We start from the raw sequence: 10,726 nt of genomic DNA, 5'->3' as shown, positions 1-10,726 counted from the left end.
CGCCCTTCCCTTTGGGCTTTGACAGATGAGACACACTGTTTCTCGGTGGAAGCAAATGGAAGTACGCAATTGATACACTTAAGAAATTTGGAGCCGTACCATTCAAATAATTAGCTTGTCTGCTATTTGCTAAGTGCTCCTGTCAACTAAGGTGCCCCACACAGGATGTTCTTAGTCAAGCACCAGCCTAATTACTTATAGTAAGCAATATCTGTGGCCTCACTGCTTTTCCATATCTTATTCTTTTAGCCCTCAAGAGGTCATTGAGTCCAGGCCCCTGCACTCATGGAAGGACTCAGTATTAAATGTCACAAAGCCCAACGTTGAGGCTGGTAGAAAATCACAGGAACAACATGGCATTCCACGAAGCTGAGCTAGGCCCTGAGGCTCCCTGTACAATAACTAGGAAGAGACAGGCACTACAGACTATGATTCACAAGCACCAGCATGTCAGGTGGGGAGCTGCCTAAGCTAGCCAGTAGGAGATGCTGATTGGGGACATAGGTCACATAAAAACTTTTCTGTGCATTTAAACACTGGATGGGCGGAATCTGTCGTAGCCAGGCTTAGACCCAAGGCGCCTCTGCCTCCTACTCTGGACCTGTTAGACCTCCCTATACATTGACACTGCAGCTGGAAGCAAAAAACCCACAGCAGCGAGTCCAAACCACAGCTTAACTGACTCTGGCTCTTGCTTGCTCAGTGGGGCTAGGAGTAGCAGTGTTGACAGTCTTGCTTGGGCAGGACCCAGGGCTCTGCGACTAAGGTTACCATATCTCTGGGTTTCTTTTTGGGAGCTTAAATATGGGAACCCCTACGACCCTCTCCCCTCATTGGGTTTCAGACACCAGGTTCCACCCCAAGTGGCTGCACTGCATAGCCCAACCCTTAGTCAGCTGAACTTAGGGTTGCCAGGCATCTGGTTTTTCAACCGGAATGCCTGGTCGAAAATGGATCCTGACAGCTCTGGTCAGCACAGCTGACCGAGCCGTTAAAAGACTATCTTGAGTAGCTTGATCCATGTGTGAGCGATTCCTGTTAAAGTCAATGGGAGACCCCCATGTGGGGGTAACTTGGCCCTTAACTTGCAACAGTTAGGGATGTTCAGACATGCAATTTACTACTCAGTCATCTCGACATTCCCATTGTCATGTCCCACCTGTTTCTCCCTATGGCCCCTTCCCTGGAACTTTCTAAATGTTGCCAGGCTGAAAGAGCCAGAGAATTACATGTTATATTGCTTAGGGTGGTGCAGGAGCATGTACTGCTTACCTGCTGCTGACAAGATTGGTCCCAGAGCTCTTGCTAGGGCCCCCAGGCTCCTCAGAATTCCCATTACTGTTCCCTTCTGGCTGGCTGAGCCTGTGCAAGGAAAAGTGTCACACCAATTAGTTAGTTCTTTGAATAAGACCTTTTTTTCCCCTGCACTTGAATCCTGGTTTTTGTGCATGTCAGATTTGCTGTTTTATACCACTCACAGCCCACTCACTCCCCATCCACTGAGCACTCTGCTTCCTTAGTAGTTTTTCCTCGCCACTGAGGAGGTGACAGTAGTTGCTGAACATGACTTCTTCGTTGGGAAAATATAATTAATCGCTCTTGCTGTGAGTGCTTGTTCATCAGCTTTCACATACTGCAGCTCAGTGCCAAAACAGCATTTCATTGCACAGAGAATCTCACAGAAGCTAATACTGCTCTTCACTGTTCTCAACAGCTTCATGTTCTCCTTCTTAGAGAATGAATTTTTACATCTTCTTTGTTTTTAACAGATTTAGGTAGAGAAATTATAGGGATCAGTAAATATAAAAGACGAGGTTTTAAAAAGAAAGGTTAATGATACATGCACATGTCAATATGTAGATACACAGATATGAGTATAAACTGCACCAAGTCAATATAATAAGAAACAGCATTTTCTGTCTTATTATTATCCCTAAGCAACCATTACTAATACTGGAGGCTGTAATGGAACGAAGGGGTCAGTCTTCAGTGCGTGATACGGCAGCTATGGTTTCTTTGTGTATTTTGTGCAAGAGTATTATGAAACAAACAACCAGTGCTTTGAACCCATGTTTTTCCTTGCTGATCAAACCAGCGTGAAAGAACTCGTTCCACTGCTGGCAGAGATGGTCAGTGCTTCTCTTTAGAGAGATCAGCAGCCTGCTCTCCTTAAGGAGGCTTTTGTGCAGCCTTAGTTCAAGAAACCAACAATCAATTGTCCTCTTCCTGATCTTCTATTTTGGATTAGGATTAGAGAGAAGGTGGTGGTGAGTGAACTCTGCGGGAACCTAGATGCCTCAGATATCTTTAACCCTATCAATTTGGGTACAAGCCTGAGTACGCAGAAGATACAGCAATAGTGATGTTGGTAGGTGATTTCCTTGCAATGGATGAAGATGCCAGGAGTGTTAGATCTGACATCGCTGCTCACAAAGTGTTTGCGATTTGCCTACAGTAGAAGTGGGCAGACTTGCTCTCAGGTGACTTTGTTCCTTCCTTGCTCACTGTTTCCAGAGTTCCCAGTGTTGGGCATTTTCTCTTCCTGCTTGAGGGTGGTGTTCCATACTGTTCCATCTAGTATCCTCTTTATGCAATGAGTCCATGAGGCCTGCAGGGTGGTACGGGCAGAGGCACATTCAGCATGCCATTTGATAGCTAGGTTTGTATCTCTATCTCACCTGACCGAACCAGTGCTGTCAAACACCTGCACCAGGGTCTGAGAGGGAACAGGGCATGGATGAGAGCTAGCTAGCTGATGTTCAAGCCTGATAAGACCAAGGCAATGCTGGCAGGTTGAAGGAAGCAACCAAAAGATATGGAGTCCTTCTTACTTGATTGTCCCACCTGTTACAAGATACTGCATTTGAGGGTACCCGGATTGTTGGGTCCCCAGCTGCAGTTAAATTGTCACAGAGCATCAGTGTCTAGAAAGCCCCCCCCCAGGAGTTTGTAACCTTGCTACTGCTATTCATGCCTTTGTCACTTCGAGTAGATGAGAGCAGCATGGCTTGTGGGGATGCATTAGCTAATGCCTTTACTTTTAATTGATAGTATTTAGCTTTTGTCAAATGCACTTAGAGCTGAGGACAGGCTTTTGGTACATTATAAATCTAACTCGTGTAACCCCATGTCAGTTCTGAAAGTCCAGGTTCCAGCACCAAATGCATATTTTTGCAGCAGCAAATGGCTGTTAAGTGGAACTGAATTTTGTATTTGCACCGTTTCAGTTAAAGATAGCTTTGTACAGACAAGTGCTACCCCTCAGACAAGTGAGGAGCCACTTACCATAGCCTGACACCACTGCTGACAAACAAGGAACAACAATGGCAGCAGCTGGAAAAGATGGAAGAGTTGGTTAGAATAGCACTAAACAGCAGAGAGCTCAAAGCAGCAAGGATAGCTAGAAATGCAGCCACACTGGTTACTACTTCACAGAAAAATGTGGAGCCCTAGAGCATTATACCAACAATGAATCATAAGTTTTCATTCAATTTAATAATAAAAACACCCCCACAAAGCCAACCTACACAAACAACTCTTGAAGCCGTAAAGGCTATGAGCACTCAGCAGCTGTTTTATATTACAGTCTTTCTTCCTGAGAGCCCTAGAGGGAAGGGGCATAAAGGTCACAGTTACATTCTATTCAGCTAACTAGCAGTTTTCCAGATATCTATCATCTTGTCAGGTGTAGTGGGAGAGGGAATCTTTCATACATCACATGCACAGTGAGATTGCCATGTGTGGAATCATGAAGAGTCCTCTGAGACATATAAGTGTATAGTACTTGTGTATAAAGTTGATAAAAGCAACCATATTGTTCTACAATGCAGTATGCAGATGCCAAGTCTAGTGAGAAAATATGCTAGCTCACAGAGCCCAAACTACACACAACAGCCAAGATCTAACAATGAGAACTGCCCTCTTACTGAAACAGACTGTTTTTCTCCCAACAAGGAAGAGCTGTAGCATACAAAATACTTCCCAGCAAGGAAAGGACAATCAGATGGCAGAAGCTAGGCATCCTCCAGTGAATCTGAATGATTTGTTAATTTTTCATATACACTTGTCTCTAGACAAGCAAGCTGGCAAACAGACTCTTCCTAAAACAGGAAACCTTTTGTTTTAATTCAGGGATTTAAAATTTTGTACCCATTATAAAATGTATCCCTTCCACTCAAAAGAGAATATCCTGTTGTTGTAATAATGTTAACTCTTTTGGGAACATCTTATGGTGCCTGTCCAAGAAAAGATTTAAGGTGCTTAAGTCCCACTGAAGTCAAGCACGTGCTTACGTGCTTTTCCAAATAGGGACAGACCTAAGCTCATGCTTAATTGCTTTCCTGAATGGAGGCCTGAATCTGCAAAAATTACTTCCTTTTAAACATATATATGTCCATGCACACACACTTCTGCACTTTTCTTCATAAATGACAGATTGAGTTGTCCCAACCTTCCTCACCTGTGGTTAGCAAGGCAGTCAATAGTATAATTTTCTGCTCTTCTAAGTCCTCCCTTGACTGTGTTGTAGCATAAATCAGAGTGTTTATATACAGCGCTTCTCATTCCTGCTCCGACAGACAGTTATGCAGCTCTCCTCAGCCCAGCCTCCAAGGTGTAATAAATAATGCAGCTGTTGCAGTTCTGAACAGCAAAACTGCCTGCCTTTTACTAAGCTGGGGTATTTTTATTTAATGTACAAGTTGTCTCTAGGTCTGGGAGAGAAAAAGAATCTGAAATGCTCCCCAGTCAGCTGAGACAAGATGAGTGCTGGTGACATTTACAGACGGCACCATGACAACTTCTAGGGGTACAATTAGCATCAGAATAACCCAGAGCTGCGATTCCTTCCAGGTTTTATAAGCAAGAAAGTCAACTTTTATTACCTATTCCATGAAGCCTGAAGTACATCTTTATTAAACAGGGTGAGGAAATCTATGAAGTTGATTTGCCATACTTAGGCTTCAATATCTATTGGGAACTATCTGAATAGCTCACCAAAAGAATAGAGCAACAGTCCAGCGCTCAGCACCATCGCGTTACCAGCCCATCCAATTAACATGAAAGCAGGAATCAGCAGCATTATAGCCTAAAAAAAAATGCAAAATGAGTGTGTCTCTATTATATCTACAGCCATATTCATCAAAAGCCTAATCCTAGGTTTCTTGGCACTGCGCTGCTGCTGAGAGGGGCAATATTTAAGTTAAGGAGACTGTTCCCACGTTACCACGTTTCCCTTTCTAGGTTGGTCTGTTGTTTTTACTCATGGGAGATTTATTTCCTTTTCGGTGTTGGGGAAGTGGAGATTGTGTCACTGAGGATGCAGAGGTAGAGAATGCCCAGGCAAGATTGGCAGAACTGGGAAAGAAGCGTGTGTAGAATAGAGCAATAGGAGCATTTGTTCCCCTTCTCCTGGTAGTGCTGATGGATGCTAGGAGATGCTGCATCCACCCCTCATCAACTGGAGGGTTAGTCACCATGGTGCAGGGGAAGAAGATCCTTAGAGTTCAAAGAACACCATCCACCCCAAGGTAAAAAGAAACAGAACATGATTCTCCTCTTCCTGTTGTGCAGTAGATCTTTGTTCCCATATTGTCCTCTCTCCCTTCCTATTTGAAAGCACACTATCAGAGCCGGGCTCCACCATGTGATTCACAAAGGAGGACTTTAATTTTTCCCCAACTCTCACATTTTTACAATTCAAGGACAGCTGAATTGCTGCTTTCACTCTACTAAAGAGGAACCACACCCACAATACTGACCCAGATTCACGTCTGAGCTACTAGAGTTAACCATGACGGAAGGAAACACTCCCACCAGAGCCAGCAAAGTAGAATATTGAGTAAACATGGTACATGCAGGGCCAGTCAGTACTCTGTGTAGTGAAGGCAGGAGTGTTTACTGTACCTGAGTGGTCCATGCTAACTAAATAGGGTGCCCTGACTGCACACTATACATGCACCTGTGGTTGAGGATGAAGGGGCATAAAGATTAATGGGGTGTGTGACAGCAGATGTACTGCAATGAGCTTAAGTCAGTCACAGTAGGTGAGACAGGGAAGGAATGGGAGGAGAAGGTGGTCAGTATAAAGGACAGAGCAGTGCAAATACAGAGCACTGCCATGCAAAGACTTCTAAAACTCCTTGCACTGCTGTCTTTGGTACAGCAGAGGAACCATTCACATTCTCTTGCCAGGAAACATGATGGAGTTGGTTTCACCAGCAGAAATAGCATTTAAGAAAAGCTGAGTTAAACTTAACTAGTGTGAAGTGGAGCTTGTTAATCCTTCTGCTCTGTCATGATTCTATACTATGCTGGACTGGAAATTACATACAATAAATTGTCGGGCTCAACGGGTAGTGATCAATGGCTCCATGTCTAGTTGGCAGCCGGTGTCAAGTGGAGTGCCCCAGGGGTCGGTCCTGGGGCCGGTTTTGTTCAATATCTTCATAAATGATCTGGAGGATGGTGTGGATTGCACTCTCAGCAAATTTGCGGATGATACTAAACTGGGAGGAGTGGTAGATACGCTGGAGGGCAGGGATAGGATACAGAGGGACCTAGACAAATTGGAGGATTGGGCCAAAAGAAATCTGATGAGGTTCAATAAGGATAAGTGCAGGGTCCTGCACTTAGGACGGAAGAACCCAATGCACAGCTACAGACTAGGGACCGAATGGCTAGGCAGCAGTTCTGCGGAAAAGGACCTAGGGATGACAGTGGACGAGAAGCTGGATATGAGTCAGCAGTGTGCCCTTGTTGCCAAGAAGGCCAATGGCATTTTGGGATGTATAAGTAGGGGCATAGCGAGCAGATCGAGGGATGTAATCGTCCCCCTCTATTCGACATTGGTGAGGCCTCATCTGGAGTACTGTGTCCAGTTTTGGGCCCCACACTACAAGAAGGATGTGGATAAATTGGAAAGAGTCCAGCGAAGAGCAACAAAAATGATTAGGGGTCTGGAACACATGACTTATGAGGAGAGGCTGAGGGAACTGGGATTGTTTAGTCTGCAGAAGAGAAGAATGAGGGGGGATTTGATAGCTGCTTTCAACTACCTGAGAGGTGGTTCCAGAGAGGATGGTTCTGGACTATTCTCAGTGGTGGAAGAGGACAGGACAAGGAGTAATGGTCTCAAGTTGCAGTGGGGGAGGTTTAGGTTGGATATTAGGAAAAGCTTTTTCACTAAGAGGATGGTGAAACACTGGAATGCGTTGCCTAGGGAGGTGGTAGAATCTCCTTCCTTAGAAGTTTTTAAGGTCAGGCTTGACAAAGCCCTGGCTGGGATGATTTAATTGGGGATGGGTCCTGCTTTTGAGCAGGGGGTTGGACTAGATGACCTCCTGAGGTCCCTTCCAACCCTGATATTCTATGATTCTATGATAGTGGCTTAACAGTCCAAGTATACAGTATGTCACTGAGCAACCATGCAAAGAAATAATGCAAAACAGAAGAGACTATCACCAGGGAAAAGCAAGGATTCTAGAAACACTGAAAAGCTGTTTGGTCTAGTTTTGCACATTACAATGTACGAGGCAGCAATTTTCCTGGTCCAAATGCTTCACAAGCGTTAGGCAACATTCTCCCATCACACGCATGGAATTGCAGCTATTATCATCCCCATTCTATAGACGGGTAAAGAAAGGTAAAGAGATGTATGGGACGCTATCAACTTTAAAAAAATAACACGCCTTTGTCTGAACACTGAAGAGCACTATAATTGAAGGAGATTAGAGAAAAAGATTCTCTATTTTTCCCACATTGTTTAACTTATGCATTTGACAGCACTTGCTGTACAGTAAGTTTCACCGTTTCCCCATTTGCGCTTATTTTCATAGAAAGGAAAGCACCTTTGGAAAAAAACTTATATGATTATAAAACCCACCAATATTGGCAAGGGGATACAGGAGCAGGTGTAGTATCTGAAACTAATTAATTGTATTTTTATTGCACTAGGTGCTGTACAAACATACTTACTCTTTTTAATACTGACTAGATTTCAAAATTGATAGCATCCCTTAAAATGATTTACCCAGTGCCAGAAAGGCAGTCAGAGATGGGATTACAGGAGTTCTTGCCTCTTAGTCCTGCGTTCGCACCACTAAACCATACCAGAAATCACTGGAAAATATACTCCTCACATCACGTAGACTTGAGGCTGTGTGTGAACTGGGCTAACTCTCAGAAGTGTCAGCAGCTATGAAGAACTTAGATTACAGAAATTTTAAATAATATATTAGAGGGAAAGAAGCTACAGTATTGTGGGAGATGGTTCATATGTTTTAATGTTTTGTCTGCTTGAAAAATGTCACTACAGTGTTAATAGATAAAATATGCCCATTCAATTAGAAGCATGAGGAAATGGCCTAGAGAAGTCACTTAGATGTTCTGATAAAATCAAAACAAAGCTTACTCCATCCCTCTGATTTTAATCCCAGTACAGTTATATCCATAAAATGCCCTCTGGTTGCTTTATTAATTAAAAAGTAGCATGTCAGAGTCAAGAGGAAATGGAATAAATACAAATAATATATGTTTGAAAGAGAAATATACCCTTTTTACGGCTTTGATTTCACATCCTGGTCTGATTCGGCGAGTGTAGCCTCCCTGGATCACAGCCATTGTCATCCCAATAAAGAAAAACATCTTGCCCTGCTGCATACTAGAAGGGATTGGAGAGAGGGGAAAGCACAAATTAGACATGGCTAACACTCACACACAAGGTCTTCTCCTTGGATCTAGATTACTATTTCCTAAATTAAAGAGATGGATATTTTAGGTGCCCACATGGCAATAAAGGGGTCTTAACAGTCAGACAGAATTAGGCACCACCACCACCAGTCAAAATAAAAAAATAAAGGTAGATTGGGTTGCTCAGAAATATAGAGCTCTTCACTTTAGCCTGCTGCTATCTAAGGCATTCCTAGGGCAGCCCAAGGGTAGGCATTCAAGGACATTACTGACCAAAATAGCTTACTGTCTGATGGCTTTCTGGTGACCTATGTGAAATGAGTTGTTGGTTTCCAGTGTACAAGGTGTTTCACATCCTAGAAACCAACACCCCCATCAGCAGTCTCAGCAGAGAGGGGAAGGAAACTGAACAATTAACCCTGGCAGTGGCCCCTTGAGATGAGGGTAAAGGTACATTGATGGGGAATGTACTGCCGTTGCCCATGCTATTCCTCCTCTGTAGAAAATACAGCATCTTTAATAAACCACTTACAAATTTTAAATTAAAAAGATATAAATTTGGGCAAAACATAATTCCTGGACTGATCTTCTCTCATCACTATTGGCTACCAAAGTATTTGAATTGTATCAACTCTTACCTACATAACTAGCTTGTCCTCCTGGCCAGTTCATTCAAGGACGTCATAACACAGTCATAATCATGGTCATAAGAGGGACATATCCAAACAGCAGATAGTTATTATATTACTGAATGAATTGCGCAGAAGAAGCAGGATTATCACAAAGGAAAAGGCTTCCAGTGACGTACAAAGATCTTTAGAGACTAACAAATTTATTTGAGCATAAGCTTTCGTGAGCTACAGCGTCCGATGAAGTGAGCTGTAGCTCACAAAAGCTTATGCTCAAATAAATTTGTTAGTCTCTAAGGTGCCACAAGTACTCCTTTTCTTTTTGCGGATACAGACTAACACGGCTGCTACTCTGAAACATGTCACAAAGATCTTTGTAAATCATATTATGATGAGGGAAAGACAGAAATAGAAAGAATATCCAGAAACAAAACCAACCAGAGATAAGGACTACTCACAGGAGTAAATGCTGCTAGATCTGGTCCCAAGCTGGGACTCTCTCTACAAGCCAGCAATTAAACTGCTTTCAAGAAGAGAATAACAATATGAAAGAGTATGACAGGGTTTGATTAGAGGAATTCAGCGAACCAGAAGTTGCATTACATAAGGGTTTGCACACTGTATATAATACAGAACTCTGCTGAGCAAATATAATCACATAGCTAAACCCTATATCCATTCTGCTTTATTTAAGCCTTAAGATACATGCTGACACAGAAAAGCTCTTTGGGTAGCTTTACATGAATCAATACAGCCAGGCCAGTTAAGCACAAATTCACAGTACATTTTCCATTTGTTTTGATTCCATCAGAGTATTTGCTTTCCTGATAGATGTGTCTGTAGTCAACTATTCTTCCTGGCTTATAAAGAGAAAACTTGGAGCATTAGAAATCAATTTGTAACAGAATGCAGTTTTGTAGCACGTTAACATTTGTCATTAAAAGGCACCCTTGAAAATTAGGAGAAGCCTTGAGAGGGTCTCTTGGGAAAACAATGAGCAAAGAAACACTAGAGAGTACACAGTACATCTCTTCTAAGCACACTTTACCTGCTGAACTGGAATCGCTGATGGGTGAGAAAACTCAATGTGTATTCAAGACCAGAAAACAGGAAGAGATAGAGGAAATAAACTAGGCCCAGGACCTTGAGATTCTGAAGGTCTAAATAAAAAAAAAAAGAGAGAGAAGGAGACACTACACCATAAGTACCATTTTAAAAAAAGATAACAAAAGCAACATTTAGTACCACTGAAATAAAAAGGGTCCAGAACTTATTTCCGATGCTTCTGTATACTTCTGTGACTAGAGCATAACACTAGAGCAGTAACACTACTGTGCTACATTGGTGCAGACTGCACTGTTGTAGCATGTCTGGTGAAGACGCACTATGCTAATAGGAGGGCGCTCTCC

General features: G+C 42.9%; 1 protein-coding gene across 16 annotated transcripts in view; it reads right to left on the bottom strand.

The window, feature by feature from the left end:
• Positions 1-10,726, bottom strand: part of MFSD10 (major facilitator superfamily domain containing 10) — a 39,628-nt gene that overhangs the window by 7,738 nt on the left and 21,164 nt on the right. For 12 of the 16 annotated variants that reach the window (XM_073342691.1, XM_073342695.1, XM_073342688.1 and 9 more), the window contains 5 exons: positions 10,366-10,477; positions 8,551-8,659; positions 4,996-5,086; positions 3,286-3,333; positions 1,273-1,362 (listed from right to left, as the gene is read on the bottom strand). In XM_073342691.1, the coding sequence (XP_073198792.1) occupies positions 1,273-1,362; positions 3,286-3,333; positions 4,996-5,086; positions 8,551-8,659; positions 10,366-10,477 (450 nt within the window). The remainder of the gene's footprint in view (positions 1-1,272; positions 1,363-3,285; positions 3,334-4,995; positions 5,087-8,550; positions 8,660-10,365; positions 10,478-10,726) is intronic. The other 4 variants (XR_012158740.1, XM_073342697.1, XM_073342699.1 and 1 more) reach the window with 4 other exon arrangements.

This window comes from Lepidochelys kempii, chromosome 4 (assembly GCF_965140265.1).
Source record: "Lepidochelys kempii isolate rLepKem1 chromosome 4, rLepKem1.hap2, whole genome shotgun sequence".
Taxonomy (NCBI): domain Eukaryota; kingdom Metazoa; phylum Chordata; order Testudines; family Cheloniidae; genus Lepidochelys; species Lepidochelys kempii.
Note: the sequence above shows the minus strand (reverse complement) of the source record. Positions and strands in the feature narration are given on the sequence as shown.